This window comes from Puma concolor, chromosome E1 (assembly GCF_028749965.1).
Source record: "Puma concolor isolate L17-30 chromosome E1, mPumCon1.1.hap2, whole genome shotgun sequence".
Lineage (NCBI taxonomy): Eukaryota > Metazoa > Chordata > Mammalia > Carnivora > Felidae > Puma > Puma concolor.
This window is the reverse complement of record NC_141680.1, coordinates 36,792,584-36,818,590: the sequence shown is the minus strand read 5'-3', so window position 1 is coordinate 36,818,590 and position 26,007 is coordinate 36,792,584. Positions and strand designations below refer to the sequence as shown.

Genomic DNA, 26,007 nt, shown 5'->3' with positions numbered 1-26,007 from the left:
CTTCGCGGCCGTTGAAAAAGTGGCGCGGGGAGTGGCGGGGGAGCGTCGCTGTGCTGGCGCGGCGGGCGGCGAGCGGGGGCCTGCCTCCTGAGCACCCCTCTGCAGGGCCTGGGTGACCAGGGCATCGGGGGCTGTGCCGCGCGGTGTGGACGAGCCGGGCGCGTCTGGCAGGCAGCCTCGTTTTGCCGGACGAATGCGAGACCCAGGGAGGGGACCGGGAGGAGGTCCCTCTGGAGGCATTCAGCGTGTTTACTGAGTGCTTAGCGTGTGTGCCTCTTGCTGTACCGAACGCTGTAGACGCACGATTTTACTCCTCAACAATGTTACCACGTAGGTATTGTTATCATCCCTATCTTGCTACATTGGAAAGCGAGGCTGGGGAAGGTTAGGTGGCTCATCCGGGGGTCACACCTACAGTGTTAGTGAGTGTTTATTCAAAGATACGGATTCTTGTACCCGACCCAACAGTTGCACTCCTAGGTTTATGTGCAAGAGGGTTGAAAACACGCCCCCACGAAAACGTGGAGATGGATGTTCGCGGCAGCATTGTTCATAATGGGCAAACCCCAGAAACGAACCAAATATCCGTCAGTGCTGAATGGATAAACAAAGTGTGGCCTATCTACGCAGTGTTACACCTCAATCTTTAAAGAAAGGATGCCTTGATAACCTGCCTGTCAAATGCAGAGATCAACCAGGGGTGGTGTTGAGTCTTGGCGTTGAAATTTTCTCATGGTAATCTCCACTTTGTTTATAGGTTGCCTTGACCTAGAAGGGATTTGAGGCGTCCCGTAAGGCTACAGACAGCTGAGTTCCAGGTTGAATGTGTTGGGACCGCATCCTGTCTTTTCTGTTTCTGTAGATACCGTATGTATTTCCGTAAACTTGGGCCACAGAACGTGTCTACTGGACTGAATTCAGTGCTAGTCTGTGTCTCATCTCTCTTTTTCCTTTTAGGGAATTAATTTGATAGCGCCTATCGATGGCTCTAACAAAGTCATCACTGTCACTGGAGTCCAGTGAGAGTGACTCTGAAGAGTTGCCAACGTTTGCCTTTCTGAAGCAGGAAGCGTCTTCAACGAAGAGGAGGCAGCCTCAGAGGGAGAAGATTGTTGTGGTTGACACCTCGGATTCTGAGGCCTCCCGTCCTCCATCACCAAAGTTGAGAGATACACCACCTGTCCCAGACATAGCGGAACGTGTCCCACAAACGGAGCCAGTCAGGGTGCTAAGCAGTGGAAGTGAGGATGAGGAAGAATTAATCCCCCTGGCCCAGAGGCTTACATGTAAGTTTCTGACCCGTAAGCAGCTGAGCCCTGAGGACGCTAGCTCCCCGATTCAAACTGTGTGGGGTCATCGGAGTACTGAAGGAGCATCATGTGGCTGGAAAAAACAGTCCTTTCCAAAGGTCCCTGATGCCTCCTTCCGTGACACCTCAGAGAGACGTTCATCAAGTAACAGGGACCCTGTGGGAGACCGTCTGTGCCATCAGCTTCCAGCCTTCCAAGCCACCTGCCCTGTGCAGAGCGACAGCTTGACAGCGACCAAAACAAATGCTGAAGCCCCCCCACTTCAGAAGAGAACCAAGCATAGTCAGAAGGTCCAGAGGAGAGGCTCACGGGGATGCCAGCCGCGGGGACAAGCAAGCCGGAAGGAGAGCACCCTGAGACAACAGGAAAGGCAGAAGAAGGCGGCCCTGGTGAATAGGCTGAAAGCGCAGAGGCCCGAGGAATGCTTAAGGCACATCATTGTGGGGCTGGATCCAGGTGCTCCTGGCAACTGTCTTCATCCTGTGCTGGGCCCTTCCTGCTCCTGGGCCACCCACTGATAGTGCCTTTCCTGTCGTCTGTTGCAGTGCTCTTACAGCTGGAAGGCGGAGGCCAGCTCCTCGGGGCGCTGCAGTCCATGGAGTGCCGCTGTGTGATTGAGGCACAGGCCGTGCCTTGCAGCATCACCTGGAGGAGAAGGGCCGGGCTAGCTGAGGTAGCAGCTTTCTGGCTGACATCTCTCCTCCCCTCTTCGAGCCACCCGATACGTGTGCTTTTATTGTTAAGAATATTAGGCAAGGTCCCAGCAGGAAAACAGAAGGCACACTCAACTTAGGGTAATTTGAGGAAGATTTAATAAAGGATCTGTTTTGTAAAGCGTGGGCAGGCTACAAGGAAACGACAAGGGACGACACAGTACCTCAAGGTAATGATAACACCATTAACTCAGGATTTCTCCACCTCAGGTACGGTCGGCATTTCAGGTCCGATAATTCTCTGTTGTGGGGGTTGTCCTGTGCACTGTAGAACGTTGAACGGCATCCCTGGCCTCTAACCACCAGATGCCAGTTAGCACACTCCCGGGCATGACAATCAAAAACGTCTCTAGATGGTGCCAAACATCCCTTGTGGGAAAAACTCACCCCTGGTTGAGAACCACTGACATGTTTCTTACCATACCTCGGCCTGAATGGATGAAGGGGAGAAGTGGTTATCAGAATCCAGGAGAGAGAAATGTAGACAGCACCCACCTTGAGAGAGGCTTGACCTCCCGTAGAGGAAGGTAGCAAACCCTAAGTGACCCCATCTCGAGAGAGCCAGGGAAATATCTCGACTTCATCCCTCCCTCCCTCCCTCCCTCCCTCCCTCCCTCCCTCCCTCCCTCCCTCCCTCCAATCTCCTCCTGGGTTTCCCGCCAACCTTTGCACCAGACAGCCTGGTGATGTGGCCTCCTGCAGGGAGCAGAGTGGGGAAGGAGGGAGAGGGGATCCGTGGGGGGCAGAGAGAAGGTAATTCTCACAGGATTTCTATTTCTCTCTAGCTGGGCTTTGGGGATGGGTGGGCTTGTGCTTGAATCTCAGCCCCAGGCCTTTATGGCTATGAGCCTAGGCAAATTATTTCATCTCCTTGTGCCTCGTGTGTAAAATGAGGACACCGTTACATCCTTTTGGGTGCCCCGTGTCGTGGGGACTAAGATAACCAAGCACTGGCCCGTAGCAGGCACACAGCAAATGTTCCTTCCTTGGCCCGGGCTCCCAGGTTACTACAGCTGCTGTGCCTTCCACTCATCTGGTCTGTGAATCCACAATACTCCACCCCTCATTTAAGAGTTTCTAGATTGGGGCGCCTGGGTGGCGCAGTCGGTTAAGCATCCGACTTCAGCCAGGTCACGATCTCGCGGTCCGTGAGTTCAAGCCCCGCGTCGGGCTCTGGGCTGATGGCTCAGAGCCTGGAGCCTGTTTCCGATGCTGTGTCTCCCTCTCTCTCTGCCCCTCCCCCGTTCATGCTCTGTCTCTCTCTGTCCCAAAAATAAAAAAAAAAAAAAAAAAAAAAAAAACGTTGAAAAAAATAAAAGAGTTTCTAGATGAAAACGTTAAGATTTTTTCCTCTTGGGGCACCTGGCTGGCTCAGTCAGTAGAGCACTTGACTCTTGATCTTGGGGTCATGAGTTCAAGCCCCACTTAGGGTGTGGAGCCTGCTTAAAAATATTTTTCCTCGCGTTTGGCTCTCATTTGCTCAATAATTTAGGGCAATTGCATACTTTTTTTTTCTTAATTGATTTTATTTCTTTTGAGAGAGAGAGAGCACACACAGGAGGGGCAGAGAGAAAGAGAGAATCCCAAGCAGGCTCCGCACTGTCCGTACAGAGGCTGACCCAGGGCTCAAACTCACGAACCGTGAGATTGTGACTTGAGCTGAAATCAAGGTTCAGACGCTTAACCGACTGAGCCACCCAGGCGCCCCTAATTGCATACTTTTTAATTTGGGTTGTTAGCAAATCTTTGTATCCATGTCGCAGCTTAACCTTTCAAGGCACTTCCGCATTCTCCCTCGTGCGTCAGTCGCAGTCACCCCAGTCACCCCGCACAGAGGGAGTTCTTACCCCCACATCACAGGCGGGGGGAGGCAGGTCAGAGGAGCACAGCTGAGCGGGAACTAGAACCCACAGCTCCTCCCACTGCACTTTGCTCTGTTCTAGGCCTTGGCTTTTGTTTCCAGGGACCCAGTCAGAAAACTGCACTGGCCCTGCTCCCGGTCACTGTGCGACACTGGATTGTTGGCCCTGGTGAAGAGAAGGTGCTCTCCCAGGCGGAAGTTCCCCTGTGGCTCTCATCTCTGTCACACAAAACCTGTGTGTGTGTGTAAGGGCCACTCAGCTCCCAGTCAACATCTACCCTCAAGGGCCAAGTTACTTATTTGTACCAACCCCTCTGGAAGAGTTTCCTTCCCCTCCACCCCCCTATCCAAAGCGCCCAGAAACATTGGCAGTTCTCAGCATTTCCACACCTTTTACTCACCGCCTCTGAGATGCAGTATGCCAAGGTCGAGCAGGGGAGGACTGGGAGGGACAGGATCACGGGTTACCGTTTCTGGCCACCACGGCTTCATTCCAGAAGAATACTGCACAAGTGGGCTCGGCTGATGGGAATAAGTTCATCACCCAGAAGGCCTGGGTCTCTCTCACAGGTGCTTAGCACCTGCTGAGCTGCCCCTCTCTGCTGGGTCCCGGGTCCTTTGGCAGGATGGAGAGGAAGGCTGGGTGGAGGAACCGATGGTCCTGTTGCTGCTCCTGGCAGAGGCGTTTGTGTCCATGGTCTACAAGTTCAAGCAGGTGGGCAGAGACGAGTGTCCCACGAGGCACGGGGCAGAGGGCCGACTCTAGGGAACAGACGTTAACGCAGCGTCTGCCTTCGCGCAGGGAAGCCTGGGTGACTCTGAGAAAGGGAAGGAAACACTCCGGAGCTTCGTAACTGACACCGCAGCGAGGACAGCTGGGAAGGCTCTGTCCCTGGTGATTGTGGACCAGGAGAAATGCTTCAGGTTTGAATTTGTCCTCAAGACAGCCTGAAAAGGGGCAGCTCTTGGGCCGTCGGGGTGCACTTACTCATCGCATATCTGGGTCCTCCCTGGCAAGCCCTGTGGGACCCTCTGGTCTGGTCTTTTCACCCCTTTCCTGCCTGAGCTCAGCCTGGAGCTGCTGCTCTTTGACCTCCCCCCCCCCCCCGATTCCAGCGCTCCCCATCTTCCGAGAAGAAGGAAACGGGGAGTGGCAAACAGAGAACAGGCCAAGGAGAAGAAGCGGAGACAACCAGAGGCCAGCGCAGGGCAAATGGTGTCCAGGGTAGACGTGGAAGAGGTAAGAACTCGGTGTTGCCTGAGTCGGGCTGGGCTCTCACTCTCCCCTAACCCAGTTTGCTGTGGATAAGGAACAAAGTGCCTGCTGGACACGACTCTCTGCCTTGGCACCGAGTAGGAGAGAAGGGGCTAAAACAGGGAGCCATGGCGCTGGGGTGCAGCTTTGGCGGGTGTGAGAGGGCAACTTCGACGAGGCCGAGTCCCTCTGCCCTTCCAGCCTGTCGCGCTTTTCGGTGTTTAGGCATTGGTGGATCTGCAGCTATACACCGAAGCCCAGGCCCGAATCGTGCAGAGCTGGAAAGAGCTGGCCGACTTCACCTGCGCATTTACAAAGGCTGTGGCCGAGGCGCCCTTCAAGTGAGTGCCCCCAGCAAGTCTCCGCCCCACCGCCAGGCCTGGTTCTGTGCGGATGTCCTCTTCCCCCGGGGTCTGCTGCCGGCTCATTGTCGGTCAAGCTGGCGGTGGAAGGAGCAGACCTCATGCTGGGGATTCTCATGAGGAGCCCTCAAGCCTAGCGCCTGTGAAATGTTCTGCTTTAGCTCATGTTCGTGGAAGTTCGTGGCCTGCAGGCTGCCCTGGGTCACCAGTAAGCCAAGTTGCCAGGTTTCATTACATGGCAGGTCACAGTGTAATAAGCCCTCATGAAACAAACTTTTAGCCTACTTAGTTCTAGGAATGTTCGTGGTCGGAATTTAGAGTTAGTAAAAGACCTCAGAGACCATTCAGGCCAAGTCCCTCCTCATTCTATACCTGAGGGAACTGAGGCCTTAAGATTGAGTGCCTTGTCTAAGCTCCTAGCAAGTTAGAACTGGACCAGGTTCCCCAATTGCCTGACACCCGGTCCCTTGTGTCTGTCTGTCCTTGTGCACACTGCTCTCTGGTCAACACAACCCAATTTCAGCATGTGAAACACTCTGGTACTTTCTTGGTGCTTTCTCTCTTAATGGAAAGGACTAGGTGGTGTTTTTAAGGGAACCAGCAACTAGCGGTGTTTGGGAACAAAGCACTCAAATAGGCCAGATACAACACTGTGCCTGCCTCTTGGGAGGTCAGTGGAGGGTGGGAGGGTTTTTAAGTTCCCAGCCGAGGAGACAGGTGGAGTGACTGACTCATGACTCTTCAACTGCTATTCACAGGAAGCTTCGAGATCAAACCAGTTTCTCTTTCTGCCTGGAGAGTGACTGGGCGGGAGGGGCAAAGGTTGACCGAGCTGGCAGGGGGCTCGCGCTGGTCTGGAGGAGACAGATTCAGCAGCTGAACAGAGTCAGCCTGGACATGGCCAGTGCCATTGTGGACACCTATCCCTCCCCGCAGCGTCTGGTCCAGGTATGCTGCTGCAGGGGTCACCCCCCCACCTGGCACCCCATGGCCTCGGTGGACTCCCAGGCGGCTTCCTTGGGGCACACCGGTGGTCCACAGTGTGGGCCTGCAAAAAGCAGTTAACACTGACCCGGGGAGGACAGGTTCTCCTCCCCAACACCCTAGCTTACTGCCCCCTTATGGATGCACAAGGGTGACTGGATGGTACAGTATTGAGCGGTCATTTGCCACTTGCAGGCTTACAGGCGGTGTTTTTCGGAGCAAGAGCGCCAGAATTTGCTTGCGGACATACAGGTTCGCCGTGGGGAAGGTGTGACCTCCACCTCCCGCCGTGTTGGACCAGAGCTCTCCAGGCGGATCTACCTTCAGATGACCACTCTGCAGCCAGCTCTCTCTTTAGACAGTGCAGACTGACGCCAGCCCTCGGGGACAAGGATGACAAACGAGGTTTGCATCTCCTCCGCCTTTGGCCACAGGAAGAGACTGGACGCGCCTCCTTGAAGCACAAGCCTGGGTCGGACCACAGGCTGTTCCCTGGGCGCCCTTATCTGTAGAAGTCTCCCTGTCAGCTTGGGACAGATGGCTGAGATACTTGTGTTTACCTTCACAAGCCTTTAATTTTCCTCTCCTAGCAAAAACCCAGCTGCCGTGCACAAATCACCCCTCCCCCCTCCCCCAGCCAGCCCTCAACCCTCAAAACACAAAGAAACAAAGACAGACCACTCAGACACATATTTAATAATTGTAGAAATCCAGAAGAACCTCAGCATCAAATCTCGAGATCATGAGTGAACTTCCCTCAGCGGGTTGACTTGACTAGGGCCAGGTGTGCCCTGCCTTCCTATACCCACTGAAGCCGCCTCAACCAGCCCCTGCGTGGGGACTTCCATATCCTCTTAATCTCGTCACGTACTGTTTAGTTTCAATAAAGCATTTGTACCAATGGCTCTGGAGCTTGGAGGAAGACTAAGGAATGTGTAGTGATACTGAGTAAGGTATGGGCTTTTGCAGCAGAGCTATCTGGGGAGGGAGAAAGGAACAAGTCACTTCTTCCAATAGGACGGTCATAAGTGGCCATCCTATCCAAATGAGCCACTAGGGCTAAAAACCCCGGACCTCACTGTCTCTGAACCATGACAGGTTCTTGTTCCCCTGAGGGAGAGACAAGAAGCTCGTAACTGGGACCTTTCAGTGAATGAGCACCATTATGGCGATTTCTTTTCCCTTCATCCGGCTTTTGTGAAAAAGAGAGGCCAAGGAGGCCACAGAGCAAGCAGAGGCATAATCTGGGAGACAAGAGGATGGACAGTCCTGCCCGTCTGTGCTGGTCATTAGGAAGTGCGCCACTTTTAAACTCCGTGGTGCCACTCGCTTCCCTTCATTGCAGAGGTGGTTCTAGGTCTAGACCCAAACAATTCTAGACGTCCATCTCCATGAAACTTTGGAGTTTTCAGGTTGACTTTGACTGACTTTGTCGCACCAACTACCAACAGCTGCCCGAGACAATATGGCTTTGCAATGGTCCACCTCGTTGTTTACTGGCAATCAGGGAGTTAATGCTCTAAAATTGAGGCAAGGAGCCTGGGCCGTCCCCATTTTGCGAAAGCCACATGAGCCGGGGGCAGGGCTCTACAGGAGCTGCCAGGACCCTCATGGCTATGAGATTTCTATTTGTGGGACATGAAGCCTGCCTACCGTCAAAGATTTTACACCCCAGCTGAGAGACACTCAGTTCTGGTGTGACTTCTGTTCTCTCCTGACATTATTATGGAAGCAAAATGACAGAGAGAGAGGATACTGGAGCAGGAGTTCAGTTCTGCCTCAACTAGCTGGGAGACCATAGGCAAGTCACAGAAGGCCTCAGTTTCCCTGTCTGCAAGTGTTCTATTGGACTGGGTGGTCCTGAAGTCCCTTTCACAGCCTGAGGTTTTATATGGTCATTAAAAATGTCTGAGGTCCTTAAGAAAATAGGTATCCCCCCCCCCTCCCAATTTAGGCTAGATTTGCCGAGTATGGTGTTCCCGTAGTCCCCAATCACACTGCCTCCTGATCTGCCCTGGCTGCCCAGGGAGGAATGAAAGAAAGGGTTTGTGACATACAAAAGTATAAATGTAGTGACAGCTGACCTGACCGTTTAGTAGAAACGAGCCTTGCCTTTACACAGCTTTGTAGAACAACTAGAAAAGGCCGTTTTTCCCTCTCCCCACCCCAAGCCTATTCCTTTAGGCATGCAGGTAACTCTCCCCACGTCTCACTTCTTATTCCGCCAGGGGACCCTGACCAAGGAACGGAGAAGTCCTACAAAGAGGGGATCTCAAGTACCAATCGACAGCCATTTGATGATGGCAGGTAGGTCGGACGCTAAAAAGAGGTTGTGTCCAGCAGAACCCAATTCCATAGGAATCCAAGCTCCAAGGCTGGGAGGCAGCAGGTGTGGAGGACAGGCTCACTGCTGAGAATCGGCCTGCAGCACCCACTGCAGGATGTCGTGGCTGCGCAGACCCCGGACCGCGTTGTCGTAGATGGTGTTCACGCTGGTGCACAGGGGCTGCCGCTGCAGCTCTGTCACCCGACAGGCGACCAGCCCGCCGGCCACACACAGCAGCAGCAGCAGCAGCAGCTTCAGCACGGCCCAGGACCTGGTGTGTTTCCGGGGGGGCGGCTTTCGGGGGCGAGAGCCGGACTTCGATTCTGGAGGGACAGAGTCACAGCGGACAAGAACTTTCAGTCAGTGGGAGACGACCCACACTCTACCCATTGAGGCAGATCCGCCAGAACCCCCTCCTCAAAGGCAAACTCCCAGGCCCTGACAAGAGGACTTTTTAAGGCCATCTGAGTTCTTGAAACCCTCTGCTTATGCAGAGCCTGAAACAGAAGTCCTCCTCCAGTGGATCTCAAGAGGGCACACTCAGAACGAGGAGTCATTCCGGGCGCCTCACGGAGCTCAGTCCCCAGGGTCCCTCGGGATCAGGGGAGGGGCTTTTCAGGGGGCAACAAGCACAGTTAGAATGCTGCTTCAATGCTAGAGTGAGTATATATATTACATTTCTAATTTTTTTAAAAAATTGGTTTTATGGGGTGCTTGAGGAGCTCAGTCGGGTGAGTGTCTGACTTCGGCTCAGGTCACGATCTCATGGTTTTTGAGTTCAAGCCCCGCACCGGGCTCTGTGCTGACAGCTCGGAGCCTGGAGCCTGCTTCGGATTCTGTGTCTTGCTGTCTCTCTGCCCCTCCCCCATTCATGCTCTGTCTCTGTTTCTCTCAAAAATAAACATTTTAAAAAATAATAAAATGTTTGAAACGCTTTCAAAAAATAAATACAATAAAATAAAAACCGGTTTTGAGATTAAAAAAAAATTTTTTTAATGTTTATCTTTGAAAAAGAGAGACAACGTGCACACGCGTGGGGGAGGGGCAGGGAGAGAGACAGAATCAGAAGCAGGCTCCAGGCTCTGAGCTGTCAGCACAGAGCCCGGTGCGGCGCTTGAACTCACGAGGTGAGACTGTGACCTGAGCCGAAGTCGGCCACTTAATCGACTGAGCCACTCAGGCGCCCCTGGTTTTGAGATTTTTAGCCAAAACTTTTAAAAACTTGACTGAGCACCCACATGCCAAGAACTAACTGCATGATCCTGTCACATAGGTTTTCTTGCTTAATGCTGTCGCTACCCTGTGAGGAGGTGGAATCCTCATTTTACACAAGGAAACAGAACGGTGGCCAGGCAACCTGCTCCAGGCCAGCGAGGGAGAGCCGCGGCCGGGCCCCACGCCTTCACCCTCCCTACAGAATTCCTTCCCCGGCTCAGGGGCCTCTCCCTCACGGGCCCCATTGGCCCAGAAGGTGTACAATCCTCCCCTACATGTGGAGCAATGTCCCTACACAAATCCAACTGGACGTATTCAGGCAAAACACTGTGTTTTTTATACAGCATGGCCCCTGAAGGCAGCACAACGATTCCTCTCGTGTTCAAGCAAAAAGAGGGCGCTCTGTTCCGACTTGGAGAGAAAACCAGAGGTAGTGCTGGCATCTCTGAGACGGTACCGTGCACTCAGAATGCCCTAGTGCACTTCACAGATGATGCGAGGGACTTTTAAGGGCAATGTGACCACATGCAATCTTCGCTTTATGGTGATTTTGCCATCCAACCCTTCTAAGAAAGAAGGGCAGCTCCCTATTCTGGGAACGCTCTAAGCCATGTCTCACCAAACACCTGCACGTAAGCACCTGCTCCCCAGGACAGCCCCGCCCCCCCGTAGGCAAACCCTCCACGCGACTCCCAGGACTGAGAGCATGCTGGATCTGACCAGGTCTGCAGCCTCGCTCACTGCCCCCTCAGTGCCCCCACGGCACCCCCGCCGGAACCCTGCAACTGCGAAAACATACTCGGAGCCTGGTTTGCTTCCTTCTTCGGCTTCTTCTCCTGCTCCCGCTTGGCTGCTTTGAGGGCGTCGTACTCCTTTCTCCGGCGCTCCTTCTCTTCTGCCTTCTCCCGCTTCCGCAGCTCCCGCTCCTGCGCCTCCTTAGCTCGCTGCTTGGCCTCCCGCTTCTTCTCGGCCTCTGCAGGAAAATCCACCCCAAGATGACTTCTCACCCACAAACCTGCAAGAGTGCTTTCCTGAGTGACTAAAAGCACGGGCTTGGCCTTTCCCTTATGCCACAGGTCACTGAAGCAGTCTTAAGGAGGCAGCTATCTTCCTGCTCTCCAGGAAGTAAGCCCTCCCTCAAATACGGTAAACTGCTCTCAGGGTTTGCTGGATGGATTATTGAAAGGTTCCCAGCCCCGTGCAGTGGAGAGATTAGGGTAATGTAACAAGGGTACATGAGGCAGGCATGGGTGACGAGCCTGGTGATGAGAAAGCACAGAGGGACACCCTTATTATACAACTTGGCTGTCAAGAGAAGAAACCGTGATTCTATGGGATTCCTGTCTTCCCAAGCTTCAGAAGGGAACGTAGCATGGGAAGGGCAAGTAAGAAGACAAAGTGAGCACTCAAGTTCACAGTTAGACACGATGGAAATGTTTTCCTGAGAAAGCAAGACTAATCATTTGTCAGAGGGAACCTCTAGGCTCCCACTCAGGAATCTGTGACACATTCTGATTTACTTCACGGTTCAAGTACGTTTACATCCAATGCCCAGCTTACAAATTACTGGGTTCTAAAAATGCACTTCCAGATTAGTTATTTGGAAGCCTGAAGTACATTTTTCCAAAGCCAGAATGCCACAAATTAGGGAGTTAAATGTCTTTCTGGGCTTAAAAGCCCATCTGACCCATAATGTAGCTGAATTGTAGTATGCGAAGTACTGGAGCTTTCCACTGCTTTTCTGTGTACAAACAAGCTCCAAGTTCCAGCTGGGCAACGACAATGCCAAGAGCACATTCTACCCCACCCGGAGAGAACATGTGGAGGCAGGAAGTCAAGCAGCAGTGGTCCAAGGAAATACAGCATCACAGCAGCCACGCATGTGAGAAGGCCCGGTGTCACTCAGGCTCTTTCAGGGTCTGCCCATGACCAGTACTAAGCACGTCCTCCCCCCCTCCAACCACGGAATCCTCCAGTAAGGGGGCTCAGACATCTGCCAGTCAACAGAGCGCCCGCTGTGCGCCAAGCCTTGTTCTGAGTGCTTGAGATACAGCAGTGAAGACAAATCGGGTTCCAGCACCTAAGACCTTCTAGAGACGGAGACAAACGAATGAACAAACAGAAAAAAGACAACAACATGCGCCACAAAGAGAGTAACAGAGACTGTGATGGAGTGACGGGAGGGATGCTACCCACGTCTGGGTGGTTCGGAAGGGGTTACGGTAAAGCTACAGCAACATCTGAGCAGACAAGAAGGACATGAACCCAGCCACGTAAAGACCCGAAGAAGAAACCAGGCACAGCCCCTTCAGTAAGACCGGACTTAGCGTGTTCGAGCAACAGCAGAAGCTCGTGTGGCTGAAGTTAACAGCGTTCTCTCCCCTGGGTGCGGGACACAGCTGGAGAAGCAAGCAGGCCTGGGGCCATGGCGGGCCCGGTCGTCTGTGGAGCTAAGTTTGAATTTCATCCTAAATTCAATCAGGAGCCATTAGAGTGTCTTAAGCAAATAGCAGCATCACCGACTTATGTTGTAAAGGGATCCCTGTGGCTGTCGTGCGGAAGGGGCACCAGCGTGGAGACAGGCCACAGAGCTGGGAGGGGTCTACAGCGCGGAGGCTGAATTACAGTACGGCCCGGGGGTGGAGGAACCATCACACACGGGCCTTGCTGACACACTGGATACTGGGGAACTGAAGACAGACGTCCGGACATCTTTCCAGTTTCAGGCTTGAATAACTACAGGGATGGTGACAGTCTAGTCCAGGGGACCCCCGGGAGGGCTCGCAGGGGACTGACCGTCTCGGCCACACTTAAGTTGAGCTGCCTCTTAACCCTCCCAGCCGGCTGCCGGACTCTGGAGCTCAGCGGAGAAGCCAGGACTAGACACAGATGACACCATACACCACCATACTCCTCCTCACGATGCTTCCACGGACCCCGGCTCCTGACCCGTGGGAGCCAGCGGCCGGGCGAGGACGGGAAGATGGCTGGCGGAGGGACGGCACCTACCTCGTTCTACTTCCAGCCGCCGCTGCCTCTCTCGCTCCTGGTCAGCCTGCACGGCCTTCATGTGCTGTAACACCTGCAAAGGGGGAGCGGAGATCTGAACTAGCCCAAGCCGGGGGCTCCACGGCACACACGTCTGCTCAGGAGGCTCAAAAGCACGACGGCTCCTTTTAGGTGAGCACAGCCCCGCGGCAGCGCGGAGCTAACGGAGGCCATCCTGTGTTTGTCTCCTACCTTACTACGCCAGCCTTAGCTGGAGAAGGGCCAGCTGAGCCCAGGCCACTAAAGTTGTGAGCAAACACGTTTGTGAAACCCACTGCCAACTGGAGCGTGGAAGGAGTCCTGCTCTTTACAGTCCCTGTCACACGCACGATCTCACGTGTGCCCCAGGCAACTCTTGGTGGTGGGCAGGACGGCACTTCCGCCGAGACCTTCTGACTTCCTGACCTCCCTCCCTGGGCCACCTTACAAAGTTCCGCTCTTCCCAGTCCTCGGGAGGCCTCTTACCTACGTCAGTTGTAACGCTAGTTTCCCTAAGGGTGGCGACTACCATCCCATCTGCGGGCTAGACACTCAGTATGTGTTTGATGGATGACTGACTGGATCCCCACCTCAAAAGGAAGAAAGCCAAGGCTGACGGGGGGTGATCTGTCCGCCTCGCGTGGCTGGAAGGTAGCACAGCTCAGAGGACTGGTCTTCTGAGCTCCTGGGCCAGAGCTTGTCCCACTCAAGTCAGCACACAAACTAAGGAAGCCTCTAGCAGGAAGCCAAGAGCCATTTGGCCCACACACCGCTCAAAGCCGTGGCTCCCAGAGCCCCTCAAATCCTCGTCCAGTCAGTCGTGGACAGCCCCTGACAAAAACAGCCCCAGAGATTCTCACTACGGGCATGGTTAGGGGAGGAGGTAAAAGACTTTATTTTTTCAGGCTGTGTTTTTAGAAGCTATCCCTTGTCTGTAGAGGACAGAGTGAAAGCTTAGAGCCCGGCACAATCCTAACGCTACCACTTACGGACCCTGTGACCTTAGCAAGTGACTCAACCTCTCAGGCTCCCTGCAAGAGCCTGCTTTGAAGCCACAAGGAACCCTGTCCTGAGCAACCCAGGCCTTGAACCTGCCGCAACCTCTCAGAAGGGAGTCAGTCTTACTAAAAAAAAATGGCCACTCAACAAGGAGTGCAGGATCTGCAGGAAGGTCAAGCCTGATGGTGAGAGGCAGCCCAAGTTCAAAGTCCCTGTCTCACTCCGAATTCCGAATACTAAGTAAGCACCAACCATTCAGGCAGTTTTAAGGGGTGTACAGGTGGCTAAATAAAGAGCTGAGAGGTTTAAGAGACCTCCCTTTCTCCCCGGGCCCTAATACATCAGGAGTTAGCTGAAAACAGCCAGTTCAGAAAAAGGAGCGACTCCTCTGGTGCAGACCGTGAGCCCCGAGGGTGGATTTTGTCCACCGGTCCCAGTCCACGTTTTCTGATAAGCACTTGATGAATGCTTTCCAGCTAACAAATTATTTTTAAAAGGTGCTGTACTACGCCCCAGGCTTATCAGTGACTACAGCTGACCCATGCAGCCACAAGGTCAGGGCTGGTGAGATCTACGCTATCTCCCGGGGACAACTGACCTCGTTCTGGCCGGCCCAAGCCACGCTACTACAACGCCTAAAGGTGTGCCAGAGACCGCTCTGGGCAGCAGTGCCAGGGAGCGTGGCTCTAGTTACCATAGTCACGATGCAGTGTGCTACCTGGAGCTATGTCTGGAAGGTAGGTGCTAACACTAAAGACCTCTGTGCTCAACAGAAGTTATCCTCGTGGAGTATCAGCAATTTCATGAGGTTTCACATATTACTAGTTGAATGAATAAAGGGAGAAATGAAACGTGTGCGTACTGGGCATGTCTCGGGTCAGAGAAACGGAAGTCGTATCTACTTCCCGGGGTTATGAGGAGCATGAGGTGAAATACAAAGCATGCAGGACGAAGGGAGAGTCATCCCTTACAGCTATTGTTCTTCCTCAGAACGCACATCACTCCTAAAGCGCCAGGAGTTCCCCGATCACTTGTACTGTTCTCAGCTAAGGGCAAGCTGTTGCCGTGGCTACCTGGCTGCACTGACCTTGTACTTGGATCTCCTGTGCCAGTGGATGACAGAGATGATGAGACTCTCTCAGAAGCCCTGAGCTAATGACAAGACAAGGCCATTATTCTTGAGCCTCACCTAGAGACCCGCGCCCCCCCCACCTCGTGCCCACATCTCACTGACATCAATTCTAGGATTTAAATCTAAAGCGTTTAAAGTCTATTCTGTTCATCAAGCCTCCTCAACATGGCCAAGTAAGTCATCTGGTGCTCAGCTGAAGCAGCAGCAATCTGTTCTAAAGCTGGAGGGAAGAGGGACTGTGGCTGGAGTGTGAGAGATGCGTGGTGTCGTTCTTAAGAAGCAGCACAAGGCCCCCTCAGGGTTGCTGGCTGTGTCTGCTTCCGTGCCGCATTTGGTTCCTCGCTCCTCTATCAGATGACTTGACTGAAATCAATCAGATCCGCCCAGGACGTGTCTGCCTATCGGTACAGCACCCAAATGTTGACACCGTTATCAAAATTCCTATAACCGCCGTGACTTAGAAAGGCCACAGCCCCTACCCTTCTTGTCCCATTTGAACAACTGTCAATAGTGTAATGTGGGATCAGGCAAGGTCCTGGTTTCTTAAATGTTTATTTATTTTGAGAGAGACAGAGAGAGAGAGAGAGAGAGAGAGAGAGAGAAAGAGAATGCACAAGAGAGCAAGTGCGTGAGCGAGTGGGGGAGGAGCAGAGAGGGATTGAGAGAATCCCAAGCAGGCGCTGCGCTGACACATGGGGCTCGATCTCACAAACCAAGAAATCATAACCTGAGCCAAAATCAAGAGCCGGATGCTTAACTGACTGAGCCACCCAGGCGACCCAAGGTCCTGGTTTCTTAAGAATGGAAGTTTTGCAGTAGAGAAGACAGTCTTGTTCTGCTACTTGTAAAGTCAACATAGAAACAAAGGTCCCTCTGCCTGACAGGCTCATAGCAGATGTATTTCACTGGGACCTTAGTGCTCGAATCAACACACAGCTACAGGTGCCCTGGGAGGGAAAAACAAGAGGAGGCAGAGGCTAGTCCCCGGGGAATGGCAGAGGCGACCCGGGGGAGCTTCGTGCTTACCTTGTTGGCACACTGCTTACACTGCTTCTCATCCAAGCAATCCCCTGCCACTTTGGCCAGGACAGGATCCAGGGGGTTATCCTTCAGGTCCAGCCACTTCAGGCTCTGAAGGGATAGAACAGAGAGGCTGGCTAAGCCCAAGTTCACAAGAGAGTCCCTCAAGGTGAGCAAAATGAGCAGGAAGAAAGCCCCTGTGTGTTCCAGCTGCAGGGAAAGCCGTGCGAGGCAGCACCAACAAGGTGGCATTTCCGCCAGCCTTCCTCACAGCCATGCTCCATCGGCCCCCGAGCCCCGTGCCTCACCCGACCGTGGAACGCTGCTTCGTGAACCGTTACCTTGAGCTGAGCAAAGCTGACGGGCAGGGTCACCAGCTTGTTGTTGAGGAGATCCAGGTGCTGGAGGTTGACCAGACGGCCAAAGTCTGCCGGCAGCTGCTGCAGTCTGTTCTTACTCAGGTCCAGCTTCACCAGGTGTGTGAGGCCACAGAAATCCGACTAGGACCCAAAAAGACAGCGCCTAAGCCTCGGGCGCACACTCTGGTGTAGCCACTGCAGAAGCCCAAGAGCCAGAGGCACCGACGTGTAAACCCTGACCCTACCTGCCACCGGCTGTTCCACCCTGGATGAAGTGCGGCTAACACTCAGCCCCTCTGGTGCCAAGCAGTGAGAAGTACGTGGAAAAGGACGTAGCACAAAGTGGGCACGAAATAAGTGTGTTCCCTCATGCTCTGTTCTCGCTGCGACTGGAGCCATGAGGGGGGTCCCTCCTGTGCCCCCACAGCACCCTGTGTTCTCCTTTCACAGGAGCTGTCGAAACACAACGGAACCATCCGCCTTCCTGGAAAGATGATGCGCCCCTTAAGCGCTCAGTGTCACTCTTTGTTCTTCACGGCACCTAGCACAGTACCCACCTGAAATCAAGCTCCGGCCTCGGCTAAGAAACACTACTCATGCTCTCCGGGGACCTGAAACCGCCAGTGATTCTGCACTGCCGAGGAAGGCACAAACAACTGAGTTCAGACCGAAAAGAGCACCAGGGGCTGCTTGAGTGACTCCCGACAAAGTGTGCAGCAGCATCAGGCTACATGGAACAGCCACCATCCTGTCATTAGACATGGAATACTTCCTAGGGGCAGCGGGACCTCAGCTGCTTTTTCAGTGTGAAAAAACGGTTCCTGATGAGCCGCAGGAAGACGCTGCAGATAATGAGCGAGGCCCGGGAGAATACTGAAGAGGGGAACAGACTAATGATCCAATGAATAACCTGCCAACTTCTGAGACTCGGTCCCTGAGCCGGAGCCCAGTGGGGTATGTCAGGGAGTGACACGGCCAGAGTGATGGATGGAAAAGGCAACGAGGAAGGAGCACTGCTCTGGAGGAGAATGGCTATCACTCCGGAGAGGCTGAAGGGCTGAACCACTCCAGGGCCTAGACGGGTATAAAGGATGGCGAACTGAAGAAATCTCGAAGCATATGAAAGAGGAGAACTGGGAGAAGTTGTGCAAGAAAAATCAAAAGGATCTGACCACAGACTGGCTGTGTTGAACAAAAAAAGTGTCTCGAGTAATTCAAGGGCTGGGAGAATAATAATATGGTAGTCCCCCAAAACCACACTTTTTTCCTGTTCCCCATCAAAAGGAGGCTGTTCATAAACAGCTTTCTCCCTGCGCTGCACAGCAACTTCCGGAATGGCTTCTAATCTCCTCTACCCAATAGAGAGGTAAACTGTTCTTCAAAGGAATAAAATAAGGCAGAAAAAAAGATGAGCCCAATAAGTGATTCAGCCAGCACTCCGCTGCCTTTAGTGTTTCGTGGCCCGACTTTCCCACTGTTCTGAAGAATGAAGCCTTGCTTCCCTTCTTGCTGAGACAATCCACCCCACCTCACCCACCCCCCAGCATGCTCTGATTCAGTCACAGCCTGTCTGCAGGGCCTGTCCTGAAATTGCGCCTTATGACCTAACTGCTCTAAACAAGAAGGAGAGGGGTGCCTGGGTGGCTCAGTCAGTTGAGCATCTGACTTCGGCTCAGGTCACGATCTCACGGTTCGCGAGTTCGAGCCCTGCATCAGGCTCTGTGCTGACAGCTCAGAGCCTGGAGCCTGCTTCGGATTCTGTGTCTCCCTCTCTCTCTGCCCCTCCCCCACTTGCACTGTCTCTCTCCCTCTCTCGCTCTCAAAAATAAATAAACATTAAAGAAATGGAAAAAAAAAAAAAAAAAACAACAAACAAGAAGGAGAAGCAGCATCAGGCTCTAGAAGGAACTGTGCTTGCTTGCCGATCTTACCGGTAGACTAGTCAGTTTATTGCAGGACAGATCCAGTATGGTGGCCTTTGGGAGGGCAACCTAGGAAAAGGAACAAGAACAAAATGTCAGACCAGCACATGGAATGATTCAGTGACATCTGCTAACGAGGCAATTTCCAGAGAAAATTCCCACAACTAGGAAAGGCCTTTAAAAATCGGCACTGAGGGGCGCCTGGGTGGCACAGTCGGTTAAGCGTCCGACTTCAGCCAGGTCACGATCTCGCGGTCCGTGAGTTCGAGCCCCGCGTCGGGCTCTGGGCTGATGGCTCAGAGCCTGGAGCCTGTTTCCGATTCTGTGTCTCCCTCTCTCTCTGCCCCTCCCCCGTTCATGCTCTGTCTCTCTCTGTCCCAAAAATAAATAAACGTTGAAAAAAAAAAAAAATCGGCACTGAAATATAACGTAGTAAGAGCAGCGTGCATCAGCACTTGCTACCTGGCGAGTATTTTACATTACAGTCTTAATCCTCATAACCCTAGAAGATGGGACTATTATCACCATTTGATAAATGAGAAGGTCTAGGCATAAAGATTAACTAGCTTGCCAAGGGCACTCAAGAGATTAAGCAATGAAACTGGAAATCTGTTCTAACTTCCGCACTACAGAGCCAAGTGCAATTCGTTAAAGGCAGTGGGGAAAACGTAGGTCATCCCAAGTAATGCTAGGGTGGGGGGTGCAGGTAGGAAACCCGGCAGGAAAAGCGGGGACTAAGATCTAACTCTACCCTGGCAACAATCCAGCCGTGTAACCTTCTGGGACCTCGGGCCTCAGTTTCCTGAGTGGGAGCCTGGGAGGAGCGGGGTGGTGGGGTGGGCGGCAGCGCCCGGATTCCAGCCAGTTTAAGCTGGAATTTGGGAAGAGCCCTCGCCGGCCCCGCAGTGACACTTCGCAGAATTCAAGGAAGGACGCCTCAGGGCTGGGACAGCCGGCTGGGATGGCCGGCTTCCTAGAAATAAATGCACGGTTCTGGGCCACACCCAGGTCTACCCAGAGGCCTACTTCTCGGCCGAGTCATTCATTCATTTGTTCATTCATTCTCCCAATGCAGCCAGCAACCACACCGTGGGCGCCTACTTTGAGTCAAGCACGGAGCTGAGCGCTGCGAAAGCCCCCAGACGAGGGGAGATTCACTCCCGACCCGTAAAAAGCTCAGGGCCGAACAAGCAGCTCCTTCTCATCTTCTGGAACTGCGCCAAAGTGACACGTGTACATCCAAGGAAGAAAACTGGGGGCAGAGGTGGACGCCCGAGGACCGAGTCCCAATCCTCCCACCTGGTTTTAAGACCTGGAAACTGAGGCGTGGGAAAGGAGGCGACCCGCGCAGGGGCCAGCGCCGGTCTCGGGTGGGCACCTGTGCCCCGCGGGACTGTACTGACCAGCTCCTTGATGGGGACCTCATTCAGGTCGCTGAGGCTCAGGTCCAGCTCGTTGCCGTCCAGCTTGTCGCGGAGGTTCCCGCCCTTGCTACCGGCCTTGGTCATGGTGACGCCGGCTGAGCGGTGCCGGCTCCGGGGCTCGGACGGGCAGGAGAGGCGCCGAGAAGCCGCTCGTCGGTTCAGCGGACTCGCACCCAACCGACAACGCCTGCGTCCGCCGCCGCCGCAGGTGCGAAACGCCGCCGTCCGCCCGACCGCCCGCTGCACTCTGAGCCCCGCGCCCCGCTCCCACCGGTGCCGCCGCGACGACGACCACTTCCGTGTCCACGTCACCTTCCGCGGCCACTGAGACGGGCGGGGCCAGAGCGGCCCGAGTGTGCGCGAGACCGCCCTCTGGCGCTTAGGAGAGCGCACTGCAGTCGCCTCCACGTCCGGAAGGGTGGGGTTCAAAGCCTTGAGTTCGCTGCCGGGGGAAGCCGCCGCTTCCCCCCCCCACCCCCCACCCCCCATCCCGGGGCCCTTGGTAGGCCACTGTCGCTGGCAACGCCAGGAGGCGAAAGGGCACGGGCCTGGGTGCCAGAAGACCTGGGTTGCATCCCAAACTGACCTCACCAAGTCACCCCCGTTCCCCTGGATTAGGAGCTGAAACCTCATGTCCTTCAAAATTGCTCCCTGCCCTCTTTAACTTAATCCCCAAATCATTAACACTGGGAAAATTCGAGCCTCGGAATCTCTCTTCTCTCCTCTTCCCTGCCCCAGTCCTTGTCTAGGCCGCCGTTAGCTCGTGCCTGGATTTCTCTTGAGTCTCTCTCCCCTCCACCGCTACCCAGCTGCCCAGATCTTGCTAAAAATCTAGCCAAGTCTTTCCTCTGCCTAAAACCCTTCCAACCTTGGCTACCTCTAGGATATGGACCCTCTCTTTTCTAGACCGGTCCTTGCCCGCTTCTGCAGTCTCCTCGCAAACCCCAGTCCCTTCCTGCCCGGGGTGCTGTGTAGACTGCCATTAGGCTGCCTCCACACCTTTCCCTCTCCTGGGATGGCCTTGCTTCCCAACGCACCTCTGCCTGGCTAATTTCTAGACCTCCGGGAAACCTCCCTGTCCACCATGAACCGCAGACTGAGTTAGGGGTCCCTCCTTGGGACTCTGGCAATGTCCTGTGTGCTGCCTTATTATCAGGAGTGGCAGAGTTTGGCTACAGTGGGGCCTCTGGCTCTGCCCGTTGCTGTTCATGAAACCGTAAGCGATCGCCGTGTCTTATTTATGGATAGATGAGAAATGTGCATAATAATGATACCGACTGGTAGCGGCGGGGAGGACTGAATGAGCCAAACACACCAAGAGCTTGCCACAGTGACTGGCACTCAGTGAGTACCTGATAAATATTTGCCTTAATTCATAATCTGCCTTGTGTTATCTTTAGGTGTCTGTCCTCCACTCTGGACCGTGAGCGAGGGATATGGTCTTTGTATCCCCAGTGTCTGGGTGTCAGATGCACCACAGTTGCTCATTCAAAGGTGGCTGAATGAATGAATGAACGAGTGAAGCGTTTCACCCGCTTCACACCTCTGTTTGCTCATCTTGGAAGTGGGGATACTAAAGCTTATCTCAGAGGGCAACTGTGACGACCAGGTGAAGTCCGTGTGCAAATCCTTGCGCACACGCCTCCTACCCCCAACAAGGCGCCGTGCTGGGCTTCTGGGAGCCAGGCAGGACAATTGGATAAGAATACATTAGCACTCGGCAATCTCTAAAGCCGTTGAGCATCCATTATCTCATTCTGATCAAGTACACGAAGAGATGATAGGGCACGTTTTGTTGTTCTCTCTCTCTTCTTAAGGAAGAAACTCGGGGAGAAGCAACTGGTCCTCAGTCACTTAGGGGCAGACCCGAATCTTTTGATCCCAAATCCTGTTTCTTTTCACTCCACCCTATCATCCCTATCCCCAAGGAGCCTACAGTCTACGCAAATAATTATTCTAGAAGGTAGAAAGGATAAGGGCCCTAATACATATGGATAAAATCTGTGGAGAGGTGCAGAGCTGTGCGGGTACGTGTTAGAGCGTGATAACATCAGACTAAAGTATTTGGGGGCATTCTGTGTGACTATGACCATGATTTTCATACATTATTTCTTTTAAGTCACAACGGCAGATACTCTTTCGGCTTTCCAAAGACAGTAATTGAAGCTCAGACAAGTCAGCTACTTAGCCATCGAAGGACAGTCACAGCAAGTAAGTGAATGTATTCGGAGGAAGGTGGGTCATGCCCAGCACAGAGGGGGACAGGAGCCTGGAGGAAGGGAAGACAGCAGAAAAGGCACCACAGAGGAGGTGGCTCGGAAGAATGGGTCAGGTTCAAACAGGCAAAGCAGGGCGGAAGAGCGAGCACTTTGACAGCAGCTTGTCCCCACAAGTTTCTTCTTTGAAAAAAAGAGACTCAAATAGCCCTTGAGGATGGGAGCCCCCAAAGTACTTTTTAATGCAAGTGATCTCTCTCTATGGTTTATTTCTTTACATAGACTTGCTTTAAACACTTCCGCAAATAGAGAGGTACGCCATGTTCACTGTAGATCAAATTCATCTGGAGGGATGGACGTACAAGAATTGCCAAGCACACTTCGTGGAATAAAAAAAAAAAAAAAATAGCCACAAGGATCCTGCCAACCAGACGGTAGACCTCGTAGTAAAGCTCAAAAGAGTATAACATGGTCATGGGCAGGTACCAGTGGAACAGCATAGAGAATCTGGAAACAAATACAAATGCATATAGGTCCTTAATATATAACTGAGATCACATTTAAAGTCAAAGCCATCAAGGGGCGTCTGGGGGGCTCAGTCGGTTAAGCGTCCGACTTCAGCTCAGGTCACCATCTCGCGGTCAGGTCATGATCTCAGGGTCATGAGATCGAGCCCGTGTCAGGCTTTGCTCTAGGCTTGGAGCCTGCTTGAGATTCCCTCTCTCCTTCTCCCTCTGCCTCTTTCTCTCCCCTCAAAAAAAAAAAAAAAAAAAAATTGACTTTCACATTATTTCAGACTTCCAGAAAAGTTGCAAGGATAGAAGAAAGAATTCTTGGATACTTTCTACCCAGATTTGCCAACTGTCAACATTTTGCTACAGAAACATATGCATATTTCTAATCTATTTAAGAGTATGCTGGAGGGGCGCCTGGGTGGCTCCGTTGGTTAAGCATCTGACTCTCGATTTCAGCTCAGGTCATGATCTCGTGGTTCACGAGATCAAGCCCCACATCGGGCTCTGCGCTTGGCGTGGAACCTGCTTTAGATTCTCTCTCTCCCTCTGCCTCCTCTCCCCCGACTCGTACTCTCTCTCAAAAAATAAAAAAATAAAATAAAATAAAATTGCAAAATAGAAGTATGCTGCAGACATGATGCCTCTTTATTTGTAAACACATCAGTGTGTTGTCTCCCAAATATGAGGAAATCTCTTATATAACTACAGGACAATTATAAAAGTCAACGAATTAACACAGATCAATACTACTATATAATCCATGGACTTAATTCACATTTCATCAAATGTCCAACATGGTCTCATTTTTTGGAAAAAAATATATATAAAGGGAGGGCATTGGAGAAACACTTATGTATATGTCTACATGTTTGTATGAGCCTAGGAAAGGTTTGAAAGAATATCTATCCTTTTAATGTGGGTTGAGTATTTGCCACAAGGCGCAGGTATTACTTTTGTAATATATTAATGTAGAAACTGGGGCGCCTGGGTGGCTCAGTCGGTTAAGCGTCCGAACTCCGCTCAGGTCATGATCTCACGGTCCGTGAGTTCGAGCCCCACGTCGGGCTCTGGGCTGATGGCTCAGAGCCTGGAGGCTGCTTCCAATTCTGTCTCTCTCTCTCTCTGCCCCTCCCCCGTTCATGCTCTGTCTCTCTCTGTCTCAAAAATAAATGTTAAAAAAAAAATAAACATTAAAAAAATGTTTTAAAAACGATCCCTGTAAATCTGCTGAAATATCTCATGTGTTCCCACCTTCTCCTCTGTGCCACACCATTCTGCTTGGAATGCCCTTTCCTGGAAGGGTCACCATCCTTTCATCCTTCAAGGCCCAATCTAGATGCCACCTCCTCCAGAAACACTCCCCTGATTACCAAAAGTGAGCCGTTTCTGCAGATGTTCAATGGCTACCCCGTGCCCACAGTACTGTGGCTTGCTTTGCACTGGCGTTGTTCATAGGAATAACGATGATGGCAATGGAACCCCAGGGGAGCGTGGTGGGTGGCCCTAGGGAGAGGCCTTCCTTGCTCATCAAAGGATGCCATGCCTATTTGCTGGTTCTTTCTTGTGTGATGCCTGGAACTGCCATCTTGAAACCGTAAGGGAAGACCCTACCTGCACACCGAAAATAGCAAAGTGGCAAGAAGGGTTAGCTCGGGTCATCGTACCAGCTCTGGAAGCATCCTGACACAACGATGAAGGCCTGAAAGGCCTCACTTCTTGATCATAGGGTTTGAATCCCACCAAAGGGGATCCTTTTTATTTGATTTGATTTTTTTTTCTAATTAAAAAAAAATTTTTTTTAACGTTTATTTATTTTCGAGACAGAGAGACCGAGCATGAAAGGGGGAGGGGCAGAGAGAGAGGGAGACACAGAATCGGAAACAGGCTCCAGGCTCTGAGCCGTCAGCCCAGAGCCCGACGCGGGGCTCGAACTCACGGACCATGAGATCGTGACCTGAGCCGAAGTCGGACGCTTAACCGACCGAGCCACCCAGGCGCCCCTATTTTATTTTTTTGAAGTAAGCCCAATGTGGGGCTTGAGCTCCCAACCAGCCTTGAGATCAAGCATCACATGCTCTACTGGCTGCACCAGCCAGGTATCCCTGGAGATCCTTTGTATATTTCCACCTCCAACAAATATACAGGAGGCATTCTATGAATATTACTTGTCTGAGTCATTCATTTGACCCAAATCAGCAGAAGTATATTGAATACCTATCACATGCCACACTCTAGCTACGGGCTCCCTGGGAATAAAATCCAAAATCATTGTAATATATGCCCTGACTGTCTCTCCCATAAGACTTTACCTTATCTCTCACTCCTCCCAAAAAAGCACTCTTTGCTCCCCTAACAAAACCACTAGCAACTTCCAAAGCGCACATGCTCTCTGTCTTCACATACATTTCCTCCCTATTCCTTTCATATGTATTCCCCCTAGAACATCCCATTGGCTGTCCACAGTTTCTCCTCCCAACCTGCCTGTGGTGGCTGCATGATGGTCCGAGGTGATGTCCACATCCTAATCCCCAGAACCTGGGAATATGTTACTTTCCATGGCAAGAGGGACTTTTCAAATGTGATCAAGTTAAGGACCTTCAGATGGAGAGATTATCTGGAATCATCCGGGTGGGTCCTCGATGTAATCACAAGGGTCCTTATAAGAGAGGCAGAGAGGGATTGGACATACAGGAGGAGGGGGCAGAGATGAGAGTGACACGGCCACAAGCAAGGACGGCCTGGAGCCACCAGAAGCTGGAAGAGACAAGGAACAATTCTCCCCTGGAGCCTCTAGCAAGAACCGTTGCAAGACTTTTTTACCTCAACACCCAGAATTCCTTCTCTCGCCTCTTCGAAGAATGAAAAGGCAGACACAAAATTATACTCTATAATCTTAGAGTAGAAGATTAGAAAGGAAGAATAGTATGAAAGCTCTCTTTACAGAGAGGGGACCTGCAGAAGTGAATGCCCCCGTCTCCAGGCACGAGCCTTTGCTTTATAAGGTTCTGATCATCACCCTCCCTTCCCTTCCCCCTCGTTCCTTCTCAGGTTCTGCCCTTACTGGCTTGATAGCTCTGGGTGCTGGGTTGTCCATTCCTGATTGGCTCGATTCCATTGTACGAGGGGTGATCTATGGCCATATCATTTCTTGTGGGTCCTGTGTTTTATGGTCAGTCTACTACCATATCGTTAGGTCTTCTTTCAAATTCCCGAGGAAAATCTGAGGGGAGTAGGTGGTTTCTGTTACATTCTTTTTTTTTTTTTTAATGTTTATTTATTTTTGAGAGAAAGAGACAGAATGTGAGGGGGAGAGGGAGACACAGAATCCAAAGCAGGCTCCAGGCTCCGAGCTATCAGCACAGAGCCT

The 26,007-nt window shown here is 52.4% G+C and overlaps 2 protein-coding genes across 4 annotated transcripts; one reads left to right on the top strand and one right to left on the bottom strand.

The window, feature by feature from the left end:
- The first annotated feature begins 3 nt into the window (after positions 1-3).
- Positions 4-8,899, top strand: EME1 (essential meiotic structure-specific endonuclease 1). Of its 3 annotated transcripts, XM_025917527.2 has the most exons (10): positions 5-330; positions 958-1,766; positions 1,856-1,983; positions 4,510-4,599; positions 4,687-4,808; positions 5,001-5,124; positions 5,365-5,480; positions 6,260-6,449; positions 6,681-6,890; positions 8,714-8,852. In XM_025917527.2, the coding sequence occupies exons 2-9, from the start codon at positions 983-985 to the stop codon at positions 6,855-6,857; spliced, it is 1,731 nt and encodes a 576-aa protein (XP_025773312.2). In that variant the 5' UTR covers positions 5-330; positions 958-982; the 3' UTR covers positions 6,858-6,890; positions 8,714-8,852. The 3 variants fall into 3 exon arrangements, with proteins under 3 accessions (XP_086543136.1, XP_086543137.1, XP_025773312.2); XM_086687010.1 differs by lacking the exon at positions 6,681-6,890 and having other exon boundaries at positions 4-330; positions 8,714-8,899; XM_086687011.1 differs by lacking the exons at positions 4,510-4,599; positions 6,681-6,890 and having other exon boundaries at positions 4-330; positions 8,714-8,899.
- LRRC59 (leucine rich repeat containing 59) lies at positions 7,161-20,221 on the bottom strand. The gene is made up of 7 exons (XM_025917087.2): positions 19,889-20,221; positions 18,495-18,554; positions 16,546-16,704; positions 16,211-16,315; positions 13,036-13,108; positions 10,826-10,999; positions 7,161-9,134 (listed from the first exon to the last, which is right to left on the bottom strand). Exons 1-7 carry the CDS (start codon positions 19,991-19,993, stop codon positions 8,890-8,892), a joined length of 921 nt encoding a protein of 306 aa, XP_025772872.2. The 5' UTR covers positions 19,994-20,221; the 3' UTR covers positions 7,161-8,889.
- Positions 20,222-26,007: the final 5,786 nt, after the last annotated feature.